At 37.0% G+C, this 22,387-nt stretch overlaps 3 protein-coding genes across 4 annotated transcripts in view; all 3 read right to left on the bottom strand.

Moving 5' to 3' along the window:
• LOC142353938 (cysteine-rich hydrophobic domain-containing protein 2-like) overlaps positions 1 to 1,141 on the bottom strand; it is a 33,113-nt gene extending 31,972 nt beyond the window's left edge. For both annotated transcript variants that reach the window (XM_075406170.1, XM_075406169.1), the window contains exon 1: positions 987 to 1,141. The gene's annotated coding sequence lies outside the window, so the exon portion shown is untranslated. The remainder of the gene's footprint in view (positions 1 to 986) is intronic.
• The window catches only part of LOC142353939 (ras-related protein Rab-18-B-like), a 476,381-nt gene that overhangs the window by 338,079 nt on the left and 115,915 nt on the right, over positions 1 to 22,387 (bottom strand). The gene's annotated exons all lie outside the window — the stretch shown is intronic.
• Positions 3,224 to 22,387, bottom strand: part of LOC142353940 (putative RNA/DNA demethylase ALKBH6) — a 36,000-nt gene continuing 16,836 nt past the window's right edge. Inside the window, exons 2-3 of the mRNA XM_075406172.1 lie at positions 5,884 to 6,016; positions 3,224 to 3,799 (exon numbers count right to left, since the gene is read on the bottom strand). Coding sequence (XP_075262287.1) covers positions 3,357 to 3,799; positions 5,884 to 6,013 — 573 coding nt within the window. The 5' untranslated portion in view covers positions 6,014 to 6,016 and the 3' untranslated portion in view covers positions 3,224 to 3,356. The remainder of the gene's footprint in view (positions 3,800 to 5,883; positions 6,017 to 22,387) is intronic.

A 22,387-nucleotide genomic window follows, 5' to 3' on the forward strand; every position in this document is an offset into this window, starting at 1 on the left:
GAAGCGTGATTTTTTCCAAGTACCTTTAAATTGGAGTCAGAAAATGATACTTGAACAAATTTTAGGGTTTTGACAGCATCTTTTTCACGAGCGGCAATTTGACTGCTGTTTTCAGTGTTTCTTCTCTTGAGGGCTAATAAAATTCAAATGGTGCCTACTTTAATTGATTGAACTCATCGACAGGCAGTTACTACACCGAACTTTTGAGGTGTTACTTGTTTTAGTTTTCCTCAATTTGTTGTCTAATCTCTTAGTCTACTTGATGGCAAGTCTTATCAGTTGCAAACGTTGACTAAATAAATCGAATTCATCGTTTCAGTTTATAGCTGTCTCTTTTGACTTACACTTTTCGTTTTCAAAAAAATTTTACTGATTTTTTGAGCTTTGTTAAAATTTGCTGTAATCATTACATTTGTTTTATCACTGAATCTTATTGATGGCAGATTTAGTCGGTTGTTAATGAGTAACAGTTGAATCTAAGTAGTGGCTTGAGTTCACAAAACTGTTTTTAAGATTTTGACACGTGCTTTTTGAAAAATAAAAAGTTGATTTTCTTTTTCTTTAGTGTCCTTGTTTTTCTCTCGGTCGGTTCCAGCGCGGCGGAACTGAATTCTTTGTGGATTCTGAAAAAAACAAAATCTTCAAAATTCTAATTGTTTTTAAGATTTTTTTTGTTTTTGCGCACATAGGGTCAAAGGCTTTGATTACTGTCTTAGATTGATGTTGCTGTAACACTTTTAATTGTCGGGTCATTAGTTAAATCAATTCTTTCTATTGTAATTCAGGATTTGTCCTGCTCTGTTTTTCATGTGTGGCAATGATCTTTATATCCTGTCAGAACCACTCCAACGATTGAAAGAAATAGCTCATCATAACTCCTATGCGAGTCGCAAAAAAAAGAAGAGCACCTTAATAATAGCCGTTCACAGATCGACGGCTTTTAATTATCAGAACCCATAAAGCCATGCAATAATTCATCTCGTTACCTGCTGTAGGTTAAAGTGAGTATTTGGGCTAATGACAGGGTTGATGAGACGACTGGCAATCTTTGTATAGTCAGGCGTCCTTGGGAACACTCAAAACTTCATTGGGCTGCGAAATATTACCGCATTTTGAAGGTCATATGACAACAGGCCATTCCTTTTCTGAAACGATATGATTGAAGTTGCTCTATCTAAGTACATATCAATATATTTGGCGATTAGAAAACTTTGGCATCATAAAATATACTTGTATGACGCATCTCTCAGAGAAATAAACCAGCAACCCCACAATTTTTTCCGTATTTTCAACTCTTATAGGCTGCGTTCTCATTCTGGACAAACAAAGTTGGACACTATTATGGGACAGAGTTAATGTTCTCTCCTGCTTCGAGAACAGCGCTAATCCGGAGTATCGGCCAAAGCAGGGGGAAATCACGAGGGCGTCTAAGCCCTAAAAGGCTTAAAGATCCTAGCAGGCGACATTATGTCACATGCTCGGGCATATTCATAGCGAGAACCAACGGACAAAACTATTTTTTTAAATAAAATTTGTAAATAAAAAATATCCCCGTTTTTGCTCAGTTCCCAAACGAAATAATAGAGGAGTCATTAAATACAGTATATTTCTTAATGACTGTTCCAACAAGGGCTCCATGACGATGATGAATTTTGGTAAGTTAAAAGTCAAGCATGTCCATGTTTAATGAATTTCAGTATCCATTGTCACGTTTTTACCGGCCATGCGCTCAAAAACATTTAGCAAAAAGTACGAAGAAACAATTGTTGTTCCTTTTTTTACGAAATGGAAAAACAATATACGTGAGGCTAGCTTTTATAGTCAAATTTGCACTTTTTCTTTGCGCATCGTAGAGAAGAAGAAACATCATTTTGTAGCTACTTATGGTTTTTATGAAGAAACTTCCGATTTTATCATAGGTTGAAAAAGGGTGTTGTTTAAAAACTGGACAGGGAACAGGAAAAGTAAAAGTTGCAGAGGGGAGGGCTATTGAAATATTTTATAAATTAGATGTGACAAATTTGTTAATACATATTAAAAAATTTTATTGGGTTACACAAATTTGATTACAACAAAATGTGAAAATTTCTTCAAATAACTATTTCATCGGATAGAGGGCCTTGAAATACAACCAACAACTAGATGTTGTCCTGCTTGGAACTCTTGGCCTATTTTTGTACAGCGTGTAGACCGATGATGATCTAATTCAAAAAGATCTATATCGCTCTAATGAACTTCGATAACCTAATGCGCTATGACTTAATGACCGCGTTTTATATATGGCTTTATATGGATATTTTCATAAATTGCCCCCTCCCCCCCTGCAAGGGGGGCTATTCTTGAATAGAAATTCAGCGAACCATTTATTATCCAATCAGAGACGACTAATAACTTTCCATGCATGCGCATACTTTGTTAAATTGAATAGAATAAAATACGCCATGGTATTCCAACTAGCCAAACCGGAATTCAAAGCGAAAAGAATTTCCGACTGGCGGGTCGGTGGGCGCGCTTCGCCGCGATAACCGACCCGCGATTTCCAGATTACATCCCACAGCGCATGAGGGGCATGACAATGAACAGCGGTCCGCAATTGCGCTTAAACTATTATTCGGCTATCTTAACTGTAGGCCAAGTAACATCGTGGTAAAGTATAGCACAGAAGGGGTGGCGATTCTCTACTAGGTACCAAAGGGGGGGCAATCGTTGAAAAGATCTCTTTATATGCTCTTTTGACTTTGACCGTATTCACTACATACGTAATTCAATCAGTGAAAGAATTTAAAATCCATTCAGCTGAAATAGTGAGTGAGGTAAGTCAGAAGGCAAACGTTAAAATTGTGACTTATGTAAAACGAAAAACGTGATCAAAAGATAGAGCAAATTAAAAATAGGAGAGCGCCTAAATAATAGCCGGTGAGAGGCTGACCGCGGTTATCAATTTCCTTAATTAGACATCTCTTTATGGAATCTTAGTTAATCGCAAAATTCTCAGCAGTTCAAATCAAGAACAGATCAAGTTGTAGAACTGTATCTTAATACTATCAAGTTGTATCCACAGTTTCTAAGAGAAAAAAATTGGAATGGATAGGTAGATAAGTTATGTTATAAGCAGGTTAGACTGCCGCTCATTGCTCCTCGCTATAAATACTAACAGTATGTCTCATCATAGCCTCGCTTCAGAGCATTATTAACTCGATCCGTCGGAGAGCATAGTCAAATACACAATTTACACAAATAATTTTCGACACTAGTTGTTAATGGTTTCAATCTGCTCCAATCAATTAATAACAGAATAATCAGCGTTTAATCGATCTATCTCAACTTCACTATCGTAAACAATTTCAGAATCAACACTATCGTATAAATAATCTGTTCTTAAGGACTTTCGGTACGTGCCGTATCGTAACAGATACACGTTTGGACCTCGTCAAAATTTTCTCAGCTTTCAAAACATCCCCTGATGACGTCACATTCTGTTCTAAATTGAAGACATTTTCGGTTGATAAGTCAAAAATCGATTCCTCTCTTATTCCATGAAGATATGTGGTGTACACTTCGTCAGTAGCGATGTACAAACTTCTCGGTTCTAATAAAATTGAGCCAATTTTTTCCAATTTTAGTGAGTCCTGTTCTTGATTTTTAAGAGTTTCGCCATTTTGTCCCAAAGAATTTTTATCCTGATCCGTTATTGTTTTTGACGTGGTTTGTGAGTAGAGGTCAAGCAGCACTGAAGATTGAAGGCTGATAGTTGCAATCACGGGATAGTACAACGGTCCATCCAGGTGCGGCATTATTCCTACGACAAAAAATTGAATTTAAAAACAGAATTTAACTTAGTATATATCAAAACCTCGGGTCATTTATATTACAAAAATTGGCTTATATCCCTTTTCGCCATGCCCCCACCAGTATATTTTATGCACTCAATTACAATTTATGTGTTGCTATATAGCATGATACTATCTAACAAATTGCACGTGGGCCTTGGGGGCGTAAAAGTTATATGCCCACTAAGTTGGGGGACCGAAACAGAATAGATCTAAAAAGTGAATTTAAAAACGGGTTCAAAGATATCATAGGAGAATAAACGAAAAATGTTTGAAACTAATATGCTCAAGAATTTGAATAATTTCTTGGTTTCAGAACCAAATTCGGTGCACTTTTCATTTCAAATTGAGTAATTCTAGTGAAATCCTCAATTAAGTTCAGCTGTAGAAAAATTCCAATGATAGAACAGTTTAGATCATGAAAATAATAAGAAGTCAAGATTAAAAAATTTCACTCGGCGAAGCAAAAGTTTAGCATAAAAAATAACTGCTTCATACTTTGTTCGTGAGCACTTGTTCGTGAAATTACTACAATTAAATTATCCGAAGACAACCACTTCGTAAGTTCTTTTTGGAATTGGAGAAATGCAAATTAATGAAATCTGGTATACAGCCGATTATCATTGTTATTATCATCAGTTCGGTTCAGATCAACAATGGAATCACTCCCGCTGCCTCGTGTAAAAATCTTTTGAGGTATTTTTAAGTACATACATAAATACAAACTGTCCACTTTCATTTCCCATTGATCCTTCTCAGCAATCAACATGCAATGAAAAATGAAAATGGACAGCAAACGATGTTAAAGAACGGAAAATGGCTGTTGGACTGTTTCTCCCCTTCGGTAGAATAAGGCAATCCATCTTTGCAATTTCGTAGCTTTATAATGGTATACAAATAGCATTGCAGGTTCCCCCTCTAAGAAGGCTAGAGGTGACAATATTAGAGCAAAAAGAAGCATTGGTCCTTGCATATGAACAAGCAAAAAAGAGCAAAGTTTATGTATGATAATTAGAGAAAAATAATCAAGGGATGAAATAGTCCCACAAACATCATACCCGTATTTAAGGTCACATCAGCGATGTTTATTTAGTGTTCATTTTGGATAGAACTTTCATTGGCACCAGCAGTCACTTGAAGCAACCAAATCAGGCAATAGTAAAAAAAACTACTCACTCAAATAAACAAACGCACACATATTTGAATGTAGCGAAGAGCAAACTCAATTGTATCTCGAAGCAAAACTTGGATCACCCGCAGGTGTTCTAAGGTCCTGTATAGTTGCAAAAAAAATAGTTAAATTGAATTTCGAAAACACTTAACAGCCCAAAAACCATAATACATCACGTGATAATTTCTAGCTGATTATTGAGATCACAGACATTGAAAAATTGTGGAGTGAAGATAGATTGTGAAGCTCTCAAAAAGAAGGTTAATGGGACATTTTGCGAATGAGGAAAGTCGTGCACAATCAAACTTTCACACAACTGAACTAGAAACTCATACCAAAAAGAGCTAATCGACTGAGGACAAAAAGTCACACAAAAATCTATCGCATAAGCAATCCAAACAGGACTAATATAATTGCTAAAAATCTCATTTCAACCAATTAACTACATTAACGACTAATGTCGAAAGAATTGCTGTCATACGACTGGAATGGGACGAGACGATGACAGCAAGAGCAGAGTTTCAACTTAGAGCAGCTATCATAGCGGTGTTGGTGGCGTGGGCCAGAAAATTTGGGGCGGGTTATAAACCTGCAAAAACTCCCTTCATACCAAAAATTTATCTCACCCGCTTCGGAGAAGCGTATAATTAGAGATTACTCAAGCTGAGAAAACTTGCACTGCAACTTAAGACTTTAAAAGTATATCTCATTTGCGAGGACGAAAAATCGCTCAAACCAAAAATATTTGACAAGAATCACATGACCCCACTAAAGGCTACAATTTAAATAAGAAATGCAGAGGTCGAGAATGTGTAAAAGCTATAATTTCGGATGAGACTTGATTGCTATGAGGTCAAGTCAATTAACGTGACGTTAACTCACCTTGTCTGGCTTCGTATTCGTTGACTAGAACATGATTGGGCTTTTTGTCATTCGGGAATACGAGGGAGGTGGCTGTGAACACTCTATCAATGCACTTTTGCAACCACTTCGGAATCTCATCCTGTATCATTCCCTGCAATCACAAATTAATACTGCATCGTTCCAAAACCTATTTTGCTCTAGTAATTGCTTAATAATTTAACTGAAAGAAAGAGTTCATTTCTCTAAGATAGATAACTACAGCAGCAAAAAATTTTCAAACATAAAAAAATCAATTAAGGTAAGAAATAATGATGTCAGTTTATAGCCCAGAGATAACAGGCAACGATTCCCTACAACCTAAAAAACGCCCATCCTGAAATACAAGATTCAAATATTCGTCAAGAACTGCATATTTTCTATTTTTTCCTCAAGAATACACCTGTTTTAACTGCATCATGCGTGACAGTGATAATGGTAGACACAAGTATCGGAACAACAGGAGATGAATAACTTTCCCCCAAGTTTTTTTTTGGTTGAAAGGACAAAAAATCACAAAAACGGCTAGATCTCGAAAATAGAAAGTTATGGTCGCTCAAATTTCCACACATGAACGGCAATCCTATTTTACAACATCCTGCAGGCAACTGCTACCTTTTACAACATACATAAAACCCTGGGTCTACGTGAGTAGGAGGCATTACCCACAAAAAGAGAATTGATAAGATCATTATGAAACAAAAAAGTTTTTTTACGGAAATGATGTACGAATATAAAAAGCAGGCCAGAAGACATGCTCTCGATGATTTCGTGAGGTATTTCTACTGAAATTAGAGTACTATATAATTTATCTATCTAAAATAGAATTTCTTTGTATTTTGGTTTTGCATAATTTTTGTGTCAGGATCCGCTGATTTGAAATTCGTCTGGACCAGTTAATCTCATCAAACTCAAAAATGGAAATTAAGTATTGCTCGCAACGGTTTCCTTTAATGGAACGCGAAACAAACTCCAGTAGCTCGTAATTAAAAGACACTGAGCACATTATTCTTTTCGAAGAGGTCAAACAAAAGTATCTTTTAATTTTGAAGTGGATAGGTTTTAGGATTTTCTTTTTGCATTTGGCGTATGAGAAGCAGCGTTGAGAAAGATCAAAAGCCATAAACCAAGACATTATTTTGTGTGATCGATTTGATATAGTTATAATAGACGAGGAGCTCCTTTTGTAGCTTTGATAAAAACCACACTCTGCTTCCAGCTTTTTCACTACCTTATCTACATGAGAAGGAAACGAAAAAATAGAGTCCAACATAATTCCCAGACATCTAGATGTTAGCATTTTCCACAACAGTTATTAAGAAGAACGGGTTCAAAGCGTATAAAAGTGTATAATACAATACTAGACGATTTATTATCAAAATAGATTATTCCTCAACTTTTAGTTCATTCGCAGGTAACAAGAACAAAAAGTAAGCTATGAGGAAGATGGAAGGGGACACCATAGAGGTACACAAAAGTTTTCACATAGAGCTTAAAAGCCACTGAATCGGTTAACAATCGCCACAAGATCAGAGCCGATCAGAGTCGGATACGTACGATAACAGAGCAGACTGAGCATTCTCTTAAAACGGATTCATCTTCTAAATCGTTTAATAACTTGAAGGTTTGCCTGAGTCTCCAATAGAAGATTTAATTTAAATTTCGAGGTCTCCACCTCCTCAATATCTCCCCTAGTTTTTCGAATTTCTATCATCATCGCTTGAGTCCATCTCCCAGTGGATGTGTAATTTATTATAATTGCATCACAATTTTCTTTAGCCTGTTAGAAAACCATTGAAAAGCTCTGTCACTAAAATTATGGACGTTCCCAAGGGTGCGAACTGGTCAGTGATCTCAGAAACAACTTTATGAAAATCCGAAAATGAATGACTTGTTATTGTGATCCATGATATCCGATTTTCCCAACTCCTGGTTCAACTCGAAAACGTAGTTCATTGTAAGGTGTTCAGAAGTTAAATTAGTATGTCACAGATACTATTGTTATGAACTTGCTCGTGTATTCATTTCACAGCAAAACTATTGCATTGATCATTAAAATTCTGATTTTCGACTATTATTCCTTCAGCTCGACTGTTATTTAAATTTTTTTATTAAAAAGTGATCAAGGAAGATTCATCAGTTACTCTAGCTGGATTCTCGATCACGATTACAAATCCATTTGATTTAATAAAAATCAGATATCGCTTTGTAGGATAAATGTCAGTCAACGTGTCTAAACCAAAATCACCACAAACTATTGATGGTACCTAACTTGCAGAAACTTTTAGCGGATTAAGAACGCGTTGCGGGTTATAGCAAGCCAAGAAAGTGAAGTTGAAATCATTCTTTCTTAGAAGCACTACAGTTCGCACATCAGGTTCAACTGCTTTTTCTTTTATTAACGAGATACTTCTGATTTGGATCATAACACCAGCTGTCCTAGAGTCAAGATCTTTACAGGAAAATTGATAAAACCCTTCAATTAAAAAACTAAGAGGATCATCTTTTCTCAGCCAAATTTAACCTAAGCAAATACACACTGACGCTCAAGGGTGTATACCAGTGCTTACATATTAATAGAGTTTTTCCTTAACAATCGTGCAATCACACGTAGCACAAAGGGCACCTCAACTTTGCGGTGAGATAATGGGAGATGTTAACCAGTTTCAACAAGATTATCGACGCATTTAACTTCTGGTTGCTACTGGCGATGTTTGCTAAAGAAACACTTCAAATGAGTACTTTAATCACAGCTCAGTTTCGTAGATCAATTTTGCCTTTAATGACCTTCCATGTTGTAGAATAATTCCCTCTCTAGTGTAGACATTTACCCAGTCGATCGTCATTTCAACAACCTCAAAATTTTCTTTCGCACTGATATCGTCCTTATGTATATAGATTTCACGCTTTCCATTTCTGCCAATTTCATCTTCTCCCTCGTGATGCCCACCTGTGCGATACGTCGACAAAATCTCGCAATAATAGTTCTTGTCAATAGACAAATCTTCAATATTTACAGTGGCATTGGTAGCTTTTAACTCTAACTCCCCCTGACTAGGCCGCGCACTTGCAACTCCTTTCTTGAAACTCTCTTCCATGACTAGGCCAAGCATGTCGTTCTTCACAGCTCCGATAGATTCTTCAATCATGTTTTCGGCGTTACTTTGCAACTCTTCTTCAATGGTCGATATTTTAGTTGGGACAACAGTGGCAATAAGGTTCTGAATGCCTCTCTATCTGGTTCTGAGTGGCTCAAGGCTTTTTCTTCTCCAGTGGTTTAATTGGTGTTGGCAAGGTTTGGTCTTGATACAGCAGAACAGGTCGGGCAATCGATTCTTCCACAACAAAGGGTTCAAGAGCGTTGGCTTTGGTGGCGGCATCGAAGTCTCACTGTCATTTAAGATTACTCTTAACAACGTGTCAATTAGACAAAGTAAAGAAGCCTAATTTGTAAACAATTGCATATAAGATAAAAAAGCTTCGCATGATAAGATTTGACATATCAATAGTTGCAGTATTTATTAGAAAATTTTTTTTATAAATGTACACTAATGGATGCTTTTGTCACTGTTGTCCACATGAGACTGTTACGCACTGATTTTAGTAGTGTTCCTCGTGGTGTTATTGAGGTTTATATGAGGAGTAATTAACTTGGATAGTTGCCATTTTACAAGGACTTATTTTGATGTTTCACAGTACGATTTTTAGCAGATATATTTTGAATAAAATTAGCTAGTAATAGCCTTTTATTGAGCGGTTCGGATGCGTGATATATCCACTAGTTTGCCTTGCATTTTAGTGTTAAGTTAGTCGCTATTTCTTCTGTAACTAAGTTTACCAAACTTGGAGGTTTTCAAGAGAATTTCCAGTTCAATCTTTAATTAATTTTAGCAAGGATTATTTAATAATTTAACAAGAAGTTTCTCAAGTTTATCAAGTTTTACAAGATGATAGGCAACTGATTTTTAGGCTGGTTCTCCGGTGTTCTGCTGATAGTGGGTTCCGCAGGGCTGTGCCTTGAGTTGTATTGGTCCTTCGCAAATATTTACTGATTTTCAAGTAGGGCGATTTCCGGCTTTTGTACGTCTCTTGGTGTTTGTTCAGTACATATACAATTCCGTATTAGCACCTACTTTATCAGAATAATTACTTCACCAAGTACATAATCTCTCATGAAGTTATTTACTGATTATGTGAATTTATCATCAAGAAACTCAAAAAAGTAAATATTGAGGCTTTTAGGCACTTGAAGTGTTTGCTAGTAAAACTGTCAATCTGCGGTTGTTTTTCATAAACATAAACAAATTAGAGGTTACAGGCCTAGATGGAAATACTGGCTATATATGGCCTTGAAACTAACTGAATATTAATTAATATAAAGCACTTATTTATGGATATTTTAAGGAATATCATCACGTAACTATGAGGGACGAAATAGGGGCGTGACACTACCCGACTTTATGAAAATTTTCCATGAAAATTTTAGTGAAAGAACTCGGGTTTTACAATTTTTCTATAAAACATATAATCTGCACAAGTATGAGGATATAAACATATTTTTGTTGGAGCCACCCAATTTATGTTTTCTTAGAAAATAGTTTGGAACGAAAGCATTTAAGTTTAAAGACAATGAAAGAAGATAAGAGAAATAAAGTTTAAGTTAAGACAAGGTTAAAATAAAGAGGGTTAAGACAAGATTAAGAGCTTTGAAGGAACGTTAAAGATGTGAAAGTGCGCTAATTTCAGAGTAAAGAGTGAAGACATGAGCTTAAAGTTAAGATTAAGAGGAGACATTGAATTAGCACTGGAAATAATCATGGTTATTTCTTTGAATAATGGCTCTAAACTGTTAGAAGCAGGATAAGAAGGATACTGGTTGAATGAATGGTTTAAAGCACTGGTTTATGTTGTGGATTGGAGTACTAGTTTTGAACTTATAAAGCACTGATTTATAGAACTTAATGAATGAAGGGATATTTTAACTGTTAAAAGAATAATACTTGTCAAACTACATAAGACTATCAAGAACTTAAAGCATACTCTCCTCTCGGGGTTGAGCTTGATGATCTAGTTCGTCATCTGTGTTAAATCGGTCCATGGTATTGAGTGATATGGTAGAAGTTGCAGGCATGGAATTTCGTCGTTGTCGTTTGAGGGTTCCAAGTTCTTCTGGGGAAATGACTGTTGGTGGTTGCTTGAGTTGTTTGTTGTGACTACATCTGCTTTCAGATGTTTGGGCACGGAAACTACTGGGTTTAGCGGTACATTGGTTCCGTTGAGCTTCATGAAATTTGGTACCATTCTTCGTACAAAGGCTACTTTATGGTATAAGAACATGAAGAGAATATGTAACGCTAGATTTCCGATAAAGACAATAATGGTTAATGAAAGGGAAAGTTTGATCGGTACGTAAGATTCAAGTTTATCAATTAGTGCTGGCTTGAATGTCTTCATTTCAGTGGTAATTGGCTTTGCTATGGCATCTAGTGACTCTGTTGATAATTTTCTGTTCGAGTAAATAAATTCCGTTTTAACTTTCTTCAATAAATCGAGATTTGCTTCGGTGGGAGAGTCATATTTCGGAAGTTCATGTATGTTAGGTACAGAGTCAATTAAGTGGGCAAGTGGATCTGGTAATTTAACATTAATTCTGGTTGCTGGAAGGTACTGACAACTTTGTAAATCAGCTCGAATCTTAATGTTGTCACTGAACATTGTATGTCCACATTTTAATGTGATTAAACAGATGTTACAACCTTTGTGAGGAACATTGATGTGTCGGCCATTTTCATCCGTACCAATCTCACTAAGGGTATAATCACTTGAAGCTGATGTGAGGAGCCAAATTCCACATCCGAGGTTCTGTGCTCGTTCTGGGTTGGGTAACACAACCTTCTCTGTATCACATACTTTCAATGCTGAGATTGTGTGGTGAAACTTGAGGGTTGCTAGACACGAGGAGAATCCAAGGTGGGTTTCCATTGTCTCATGACAGATTCGGTATCGTGGCGATCCAAGGCAGTTGTCATACTGAGCTTTCGTCAATACTGTGGTTTCCATCTGTCCTTCTGAGATTGCTAAGTACTCTCCCTCTATTACATATCTTAAGGCGTCTACGGAGTCCTTCTGAGGCATAGGGATTACTATTGCACGATAAACTTCGAACACTGTCTGGCTAGAGGCTAGGGGAATGGCTAGTGTCAGTAAAAGTCCGTCTTCAACTGTCGAAATCTCTTGTACTAATTTCGCATCGTAGTACGAAAGTATGTCAGTCATGGGTATTGCCAAAGTTAGACGATCTGGGGCGTTCTTTTGGCTATCATGGACTGAATCAAGGATCTTTATCAAAGATTTACGAGGCACTAAGGAGATTGGAAGACGTTTGTCAAGCAAAGTAGGAATTGCGTTTATAACATTAATTCGAAAAGAATATAAGGCTGCTCTGTAACTTTTAATATCTGCATAAAGAGTAAGAAGTAATGAGGCTGCTGTATCAAAGTTAAAATTCAATTGTTGCTGTGATAATTGGATTTCCATGCAGGTTGCTAGTGCGTTCAGATTGTGATCTATAATTGCAAACTGTTCCTCTACTAGTTTCCAGTTTCTGTTCTGGTTTTCTTGCATTTCGTTTTGAACTTTGTAAACCTTTGCAAGTTCGTCAGCAACTAGGAAGAATTTCTCATCGGTTTGTGCGCCGATTTCCATTACATAGTCATTGAGGCTGTTGAAACTGCTGGCTAATCTGTCGATGTTCTCAGCATTTTGGGACGTTCGCTGACAAGATCCGAAAATTCCTGTAATTCCACCGCATCCTCCGCTACTCATTGCAATTCCTGGAACAAAGAGTCCAATTCCAGCGACTGCGGCTGCGATTGCTAGCGGGGCGGCTCGTTTTTGTCGATTGTGAGAGTCTTCTTCGACTCTGGTAAGGAGTTTTTCAGTCTCGTTGCGTAATTTAAGGACTTCAATTTCGGCTTCTATTGTTTCATTGAGTATTTTTGCGTAAAGCCAATCAACATTGAAGGAAGCTGTTTGGTTCCGGTAAGTAGTGCTGTGGGTAAGGTTGCAAAATTCCGATTGCGTGATCCATTTTTTTGAGAGTTCACTAAGTAGAGTCTCTACTTGTTGTCTGATAGTGAAATTATAGCAGGGAAACGGTACTAAAAATTCCACATTTATGAACTTTTCAGTAATCAGAATCTTTCCTTCTTTATGGAAGATGATGCCTTTATCCAGAGCTGCTTCTGTATTAATCGGGGTTTCAAAAGTGGGGCCGAAAAGTAAGAGATTTAACACAATTGTGAGTAACATTTTCATATTTCAATAATATTGACTATGTTTCAGGACAATCTTCTACTGATGTGGCTCTTCTGAGTGTTTCAACTGGCTCTATTTGGTCTTCCGGTGTTTATTTGCTCATTTAGTTACTTTACTCGGGCTTCTAGATCTAGTTTTCTCAATATGGCACTTGTTTATGTGATGTTTATTTATTTCAGGTGTGCTTTTCTTTTAGGTGATGTGTGCTGATGTGTGTATTTATTGATATTACTACTGAATATGGTGTTTAAACATGTTGACATGTGGTTATTTGGTTGAATGATGGGTGTGTGATGATGGGGGTAGTGGTTGGGGGGGTCGAATTATGCAGTCTTTACATGTTTTTTCGAGTTTTTCAGATTATTTTGTGTCAATATGTGCTTTAATATTACTGTCGGGCCGAATAATATCACTCTGGGGTGCTGCGGCAACGGGACCAGGTATGTATCAAGGAACTGGGTTCACTGGTCTCGTTTGCGGCACCCAGAGTGTAATATCAATAATAGTACAGCAGTAGTTAATAGCTTAGAAGATGATGGAGGAGATGGATGGGACTGGGACTCAATATTATTATTAGTATTCATATTATTATTCTTATTATTCGGGATTGTTGGGATGTGGAGAAGGAGGAGGAGAGGAAGATGTGTGGGAAGAAGGAGGGAGAGGGAAGAGATTGAAGATCAGGAAGATGAGGGAGGAGTTGAGTTGGAGGAGACGGCAGTTTAACTAGTTATTTTTAATTATTTATTTAACTTATTAACTGACTTGTAGTTGTATATGTTTAGTTGTATTTTGATGTAATATATCCTAATATACTGACTAATATACTTGGTGCTACTAATATTTAATAAGGTGCTACTAATATCATAGTAATTAGTATATATCAAGACTTGTTTTGTTGGGAAGAATTGAGGACATAGTAAGGGGAGAAATAGGCAGAATTACTGAGGCGTAGTGAATGTTAGTGAAGGGTGTAAGTGTGGTCAGAGTGATAATGTGTGTTTTACGTCATGTGTTGTTAACTATTAGCGGTCTTTATAGCAGTGAGTATTTTAACTGTTGTTGTGCCAAATTAATCGAATTTTTGTGCTATTTTGAGGCAGTTTATTTATTTTGATAGCATTTATTCAGTTTGGATGATGCTGAGCGATACTTGACTCGTTCTACTAGGACAAGGGGTCAGTCCGGTCAGTGTACTAGTGGTCGTGGTACCGTAGCTGAGGATAGCGCCGATGAGAATTGACTAGTGTCGGTGCAATTATATTCATCATGTAGTTTAGTTTCATCTATAGGTGAGTTTTTACTTATTATTTGTCAATTGTAGCTTTGTTAATTGGATTTGAATGTTGGAACTAGCAGCTGTGAAGTGTGTGAGCATGTGGTAACATTTTAATTGCAGTGTGTGACTTTATAATGACATATTTGTGAAAGTGAAATTTTGGTGACATAACGACTTTTTTGATTTTTGGGCATTAACTTTAATTTGCTTGTCAATTATTGATCATAGACTGGTTCTAATGGTTCTAGATACTTAATCTGATTGTTAGCAGCACTTGTGTGTAATTTGAACTGGTTTGGAAGAGTATTTGGTACTAATTTTCACATGTAATTTTTTCGTAATTTTGGTGATTTTTCCGCATCAGGGCTGGTGTGGTAAATATGTGAATTTTTCAATTTTTATTGAACTTTGGGCAAATTTTTTGGCTTGACCCACTCAGTAGACATCGGTGGGGAATAACTATGCAATAAATTCAGGTTTTTGGACACTTTTTGGTCAACTTTTTTACTGATGTCTGAAAAAACGAAAAAAGCGAAAAATTGAGGGCTCCAGCGTCACTCAATTTTTAAATTGCTCCGATTGGGCTCAAATTTGGTAGATCGTTTCAGGGGCTCAAAAAACCCTGCAGCGCAAAAATTTGGCGCAATTTAAGCATTTTTCGCATAGTTATGATTGTTTTCGTGATCTGAACCTGGCTATTTTTGAATCATGAAATTTCGGTCTGAATAAGTCGTCACTGTTCATACATTATCGGTATTGAATGGTTAAAATGGTACTGTCTGTGCTTGGTACTAAGGTATGTTACTGAATTATAGGGTTTGAAGCTATTTATCGGGTCATAACGTTGATTTTTGCGTCCAAAATGCTAATTTTCAGGCATGATTTTTCCACTAATTGAGCTTCGTCGAGAAATGTGTCAGTCTGGTGATTCTCTAGTGGCCTAAATCAGGTGCTAACTGTTGTAACTGATATCTGTGGCTATCAGAGGTAGCATTTTGGTAGGTTTGGAGTTGATTAACTTAGGTTTTATGCCAGATTTTCTGTGAAATTTACTGAATTTTTACTTGTGATATGTCATGTTTTGTGCATAAGTTTACATGGGTTGAAGATGATTAATTTTTGGCGGTAATTGTGGGTCATACTAGTGAGTACTATGTTGTTGGCAGCTATTGGTGTGGTTTAATGCAGTATTTGACTATAATATATTGAGTTTTTCACCTTAGAATTTCGGACCAAATTTTGTGAAATATGTGCAATTTTCGATTTTTTTTTTACTTTTTTCAACATTTATGAATTTCTGTGCAATTGTATGGGTTTATTGGGCTTGGGTAACTAATAGGGAGACTGAATATTGGATATGGGCTCAGAATTCGGCTATTTGATACTATTTTTATGTTCTAAATTTGGCTCTGTTTTGACAAATTTGAGAAGAGTTTGGTAGGCTTCAGTTTTTTGCTATTATTTCAACATTTTACTTAACAATTTTCAATATTTTGATTTGGGCGTGTAGAGCTTGAGCATGCGGATGTGTTAAGCTAATAATATCAGGTTTTCGATCAGTATTTTGGATTTTATGAACATGTTCGTGAATTTTCAAAAAGTCTCCAAAATTGAGGGGCCCAGCGTCACTCAATTTTTAAAATGCTCCGATTGAGCTCAAAATTGGTGAATCGCTTTGTCGGCTCAAAAAACCCTGCAGCGCAAAAATTTGGACGGTTCCAACTATTTTTTCACGAGTTATAACGTTTTTGCTGCAGTGAACCTGGGTTTTTTGGAAAGGTCCAGATAGGAGATAGGTTATTGGCTATGAGGTTATGAAAAACTTGTTCAAAATGATTGATATTGCTATGGCTGGACTGCTCATGAGTAGGGCTAACTGAATTAACAATAAAATTGGGCATATTCGGGTATTAAGATGCATTTTTGGTCAATTTTTCTGGAAATTACACTCGATTTTATGTGATTTTCGTTACTTTGGCAGTCTTTTCTCAGCTTGTGTTGGCACTAGGGGGCTGGGAGTGCATATTCTGAGAGATATAGATGTGGGAGTGCTGATGGTATGGTTAATTGCTGTCAGAAGTAAATAATTTTGACTCTAGTGGGAAATAACTGAATTTTTCCTGACAAAATTGTGGCATTTTGAGAGCTTATTTGGGTTTTAGTCTTCATGGTTGATACTAGGGTGAGCTGGGACTGGTTTTTATGGTGCTACCAGGCTAGTGGGGGTTTACACTAGGGTTGTAGGGGGTATAGGTGGCTTTTATCGGGTCAGGTGGAGACTAAAAAGACAAAATTTTTGAAGCAGAGGATTGAAGCAGAAGCGTATTTTTTGGTTTTTCGTCATTTTTCAATTTATACTTGGAAATATTGGGTTTTAACAGTTGTTTGAGGTTGTACCATGTGGATGGCAGCTGGGAGTAGCTGCTGGAGGCATTTGGGACAGTTTTTGGCATATTTTTGGGGTATAATTTACACTACATTTTAATCAATTTTAGCACACTTTGATAGGGTTCGGTATTTTTGTCATAACTCAACTTTTATTGATTTTTGACGGGATTTTTGGGTACTGGGATGTCAAGCGTGAGCAGTAGGATGGTCTAGGGCTATAAAATGGGTCAATTGGAGTTTTTTTGTGGGAGTTATGATTGAATTCGAGCGGATTCGAAAAGTGTCAAAAATTGAGGGCTCCAGCGCCACTCAATTTTTAAAGTTCTCCAAATCGCTTCAAAATTTGCATGTCGGTTCCGCGGCTTGAAAAATGCTGCAGCGCAAAAGTTTGGGGTGATCGGGGCATTTTTCACAATTTTATGACTGTTTTTCTGAGTTGAACCTAGGAATTTCGGAAGGGTCAATTTTAGACTAAGTTTTTGGTACTTAGAACGGGTCGAATGGGGTCAATAATGGCTGGAATCGCTTCTACTGGATAAGGGCTTTTCAGAACAATAGGTTAATTCAGGTTCGGACAAGTAGTTTTGGAGATATATCAAAATAACTGGATTTTGAGGTCAAAAATTTTCGGTTTTTTGGCAATTTTTGGGCTTTAGGGCTAAGTTGCTCAGGCTTGTTGGGCTTTTGGGGCAAATGAAGGGTACTGCTGGACTTTACTGGGTCTGTACATACTAATGGATATAGATGGTTATGGGTAGAGGGTCAAAGACTTGACATATAAGCTCAAAAATGATGTTGAAATCTAATTTATCATAGCCACTGGCGAGTTTTGGAAGACTTAAGCGTGTAATTCCTGCATCTATTACTATTTCTCTCAGCTCATAGAGACTTGCTAATACAGATTCGTAAGTTGGTTTGTGGTAGTATCTGAATTTTGAAACCAAGCTGAAGATATAACGTTCGGAAATGGGGTCGAAGTAGATTAAAACTGAGCCAATATCAGGTGGATATCTAAGTCTAATTGCACTTGGGGCTGCTGGGTACCAGCTTTTGACTTGTCGGGCTAATCCCTTTGCCATTGCAAGGTCTGCTGATATACAGTGTGCAAAAGAGTGTGGGGAATATAAGATATCTGTTGGAGAACTTAGATAAGTTGCATTTATTTCTTGACTAAAGTGATTTAAGTTTTGATTAGATGAGCCTGGTGAAGATTTTTTCGATTGAGATCTAGTTACTGGTCTATTTGCTGAACTGCTGGGCTTTCTCCCTGAATATTTTGCTATGCTTGCTCTAACTTGATCTAATTTTGTCTCTCTGCTTGGTGTATTTGACTGTTGTGCTGCTTGTGCTGATGCTTTTATTGCTTCACGTTTTTCTTCTTGTTCCAGTCTGGCACGTGCATTTTTTGGTCTAGGACTGCCTGATCTTTTAACTTGGTTGGTTAGGTAAGGGTTTGTTCTATCTTCTTTATGCAACATTATTTCTCTATCGAATTTAAATCCGCGTACATTTTTTCGCCGTTGGTAGTCTAGTGGTTTGAATGAACTTTTCTCTGGTTTTCGTTTTGGGTTATAAGGTCTGGCTCTTATTTTTCTATCAGTTAAAGCAAATTGTTCTTCGTGTGTTTCTGGAGGCGATTCAATATCAAGTGGTACTATTGACGGCTGTGGCTGTTGAGCAGGTAAAAACATTTCATCGTCTGATGAGGATGATACAAGAGGAACGCGAACTTCTGGTTCTTGCTGTCTAATTTCGTCAGCAATTAACGGATTAACTGGTATTCGGGCAATTTGCTCTGCGTCCAGATTTAGGTCAGCTAAATTTTCGTCTGAACTACTATTTTCATCAAATAAATTTGGGATTGCGTCATCTGAACTTGAGGAGTCGAATACTGGAAGATGAACTGGGGCAGTTCGTGGTCTAACTGCTGGTGCTACTACCCTTGGTGGGGCCGGTGGGGCTGCTGGAGGTGCTGCTACTGCTGGTCCTGCTAATGGTCCACCTAGGGGAACATTTATGGTCACTCTGACTGGATCTTGTTTCACTTTTGTAGCTTGTTTTGTTTCCTTTTGTTCATTTATCAGTTCTGGAATGTGTTTATCAAAAAGCTCTGGCTCCATGTGTTGTCTTCTAGATGGATCTGGTTGAAAGTTTACTGGGTTGATGACTTCGAGGTCTTCAGGAGTTTCACTTGGTTGGATTGGTTTCAATCTGATTCGATGAACACATTGGGTGTAATTCGTATTTACTTTTCGAATGATGTAATTAGAATCAGTAAGGGCTTTTTCCACTTTATATAGCGGGAGCCATTTCTGTACTTGGGAAGCTATTACTGTTGATTGTTCTAGTAGCTTAGGATTCAAAAGTAAACAGAATGATTTCTCCAGAATCGGTTTAGCTGATGCTTTTTGATCATAATACTTTTTGTACTTCAGGTAAGCAGTCGTTAATTTTTCTTTGTTTTCTCCATACTTTTGCATCATGGCGTCCTGCAGTTCATTAACAAAATCAGAATTTACTGCTACTGCATCCATTACTTTTCTGGAGAACCGTATGTCAAGGGGTTTTATGGGTTCTCTGCCATGGAATAAAGTTGAAGGACAACAATTTGTCGCTGAATGATATGAAGTATTATGAATAAAGGTTGCAAGAGGAACATATTTATGCCAGTCTTTCCATTGTTCTTCGGTATTAAGTTTCAGAATTCGTTTCAGTGGTCCGTGAGATCGTTCTACTGCTCCAATAGTCTGAGGGTGCTTTAGTGAGGCATGTTTTAACTTTACTTCTAGTAAACTTGCTAGTTCTGACATTAATTCAGAAGTAAAGTTAGTTCCTAAGTCACTAAGTATTGTTTGAGGAATGTAGCTGTGTTGGAAGAACACCTTTACTAGTTCTCGGGCTACTGTGTCGGCATATCCATTTGTTAATGGAACTGCGAATAGGTACTTTGTGAAGACATCTATTGCACTCAAAACATACTTATATTGCGATGACTTTAGGGGGCCTACTAAATCAATTTGTAGCATATCTCCTGGGTATGATTGTAGTGAACTGACTGGTTGTAACTTTGGTGTAATATGGCTTTTTGGTACTCTGTTAAGTTGAAGACAAGTGAGGCAGTTTTTGATGAAACTTATGAAATGTTCGGTGAAGCCTGGGTAATAGAATCGCTTTCTGAATTCTTGAATTGTTGCTTTGATGCCTAAGTGACCCGCGGTTTGTGAATTATGGAGCCTATATATAGTCTCTTTCCACAAATGCTTAGGTACACAGAATTGTTTATGAAGTACTTTTCCAGTATCATCATAAAAATTCCGGTATAAGACATTCCCTTCAAGAATTAATCTATTTAAGTGCTTGTGGTACTTTTTCAAATTTGTTGTAGCATACTTTAGGTCTGGTTGTTGATTGTTTTGTTGAAGCCAGTTTATTACTGTTCTAATGTCTGTATCTTTTTGCTGCTCTTCTGCTAAATTAAGGCTAATTAAGTTGTCTGTAAGGTCTGGAAACTCATCTAATGGATTTGGGTACTCAATTGAATTTATTTCTGTTTTTCTTTTTAATTTAAATAGCCCTTGAATTTCTGTTACTGGTAAGTTACTTTGACGTTTTTTGTAGTCTTCATAATATCCCAATTTTTTGAGAAAGTTAACTTCTTCACTATTTATTTCGTCACTGAAGTTCTCAGTATCAAATAATACGTTCAGTTCAATTCAGGATTTTGTGCTTCAGTATCTATTTCTATTTCTCTGACTGGAATTCTATCTGTTAACTTTAAAAACATTGTTGCTGTTTTGTCATTCTCCATTCGGGAGAGGAAGTCTGCGGCATAATTAGCGCGTCCTGGAATGTGAGCAATTACTATGTTAAAAGCGAGTATTCTGTCTAAACAATTCCAAAGTGATGGCGGTATTACTTTTGACTGGAAGAATTGTGTGAGGCTTTTGTTGTCAGTTAATATTATTACTTGTTTGCTTGATCCCCAAATGTAGTGTGAGAAGTAGTCCAGCGCGTAGTACAAAGCTAGGAACTCTTTGTAATAAATTGAGAACTTTAATTGCGTAGCATTAAACAAATGCGATCCAAACGAAACGGGAGCGTATGTTTTCTTTTTTTTCTTTCCTGTTTCATTTACGTAGTCTTCCACCATTAGTACAAAACCTGCACCATGGTAACTAGCGTCGCAAAGAACTACATACTGTAGCCCTGGTTTTGGCAATCGCAAAGTTACATTCGTTGCTTCCATTAGATCCTTCTTTATTACTTCTAATGCTTTTACATGTTCTTCTGTGGTTTCTATTACTGCATCCTTCTTCAGGAGCTTGTAAAATGACATTAGTTTTTCACCTAAGTTAGGAATGTAATTTCGGAAGAATTGCGTGAAGCCGATTAATCGTTTTACTTGTTTTGTTGTTTTCGGCATTTTAAATTTATCAAGAAATTTCGTGATTTTTGATTTTTCTGGTGATATTCCTTCTGCACTGATGTTATTTCCGAGGAATTTCATTGTGTCAGTTGCTATTTCACACTTTTCGGGTGACAATTTTAATCCAGATTGACGTATACACGTAAAAATTTCTCGTAAAGAGGGTACCAATTGTTCAAAATTTGTTACTGCATTTCCAATATCATCCATAAACTGGGTACAATTTCCTGAAGCTAAGCATGGGTCCAAGTAATGTCTAATAAAGGAACTAAATCCTGTTACTGACTTATTCAATCCTTGTGCAAGACATTTATATGCATAGGTTCTCGAAGCGAAGTTAAATGCTAGCAGTTGCACTGATACATCGTCTGCCATTTGCACACAGTGATATGCTTGAGAACAGTCAAGTTTCGTAAACAATTTTTTCCCGGCAAAGTAGTTTATTGCGTCACTCATGTTTGAAATCAGGAAATTCGTATTCACGTAGTCATTTTTCAACAAGTGGTTTACTTTTCTCAAGTCAATTAATAGTCTGAGTCTTCCTGAATTCTTTCTTTGAGCGAAAAGTGGACTACTATATCTTGATTGAGACAAAGTTGTTATCAGTCCGTAATAATGCATTAGTGCGAGCTCTACTTGTAGCTCATTTCTCAAATGGACGGGCGTTGGAGGGCCTTGTTCGTAAATTGGTATGCTTCTTTCTGGAGTTAACTTTATTTTTAAATCTGTATTATATCCAACGTCAAATCTGTGTTTCGCAAAAATATCACTGAATTCGACTAGTAGTTCACCTACTACTGCTTTTTGCTCATCATTGAGGGCTGATTTTTCCCACGGAAACTTGCTCAAAAATGTTATTTTATCCTGATGATTACCCTTTGGATCTAATTTCTCCATTTCTTGCAGTTTTAGCAGTTGCTCATAGATATCTCTCTGCAAGGGCGACAAGTTTGTCGGATCTGGGCACGTTTCAGGCGTTGGGAACCATAGTTTTTCATATTCTGGTGCCGGCTTTGCTGGTTGGGCCTTTCTTTTTGGGGTGTCTGTAACTTGAATTAGTTGATTTATTTCTGTTA

The sequence above is a fragment of the Convolutriloba macropyga genome, chromosome 15, assembly GCF_964194025.1.
Source record: "Convolutriloba macropyga chromosome 15, txConMacr16.3, whole genome shotgun sequence".
NCBI lineage: Eukaryota > Metazoa > Xenacoelomorpha > Acoela > Convolutidae > Convolutriloba > Convolutriloba macropyga.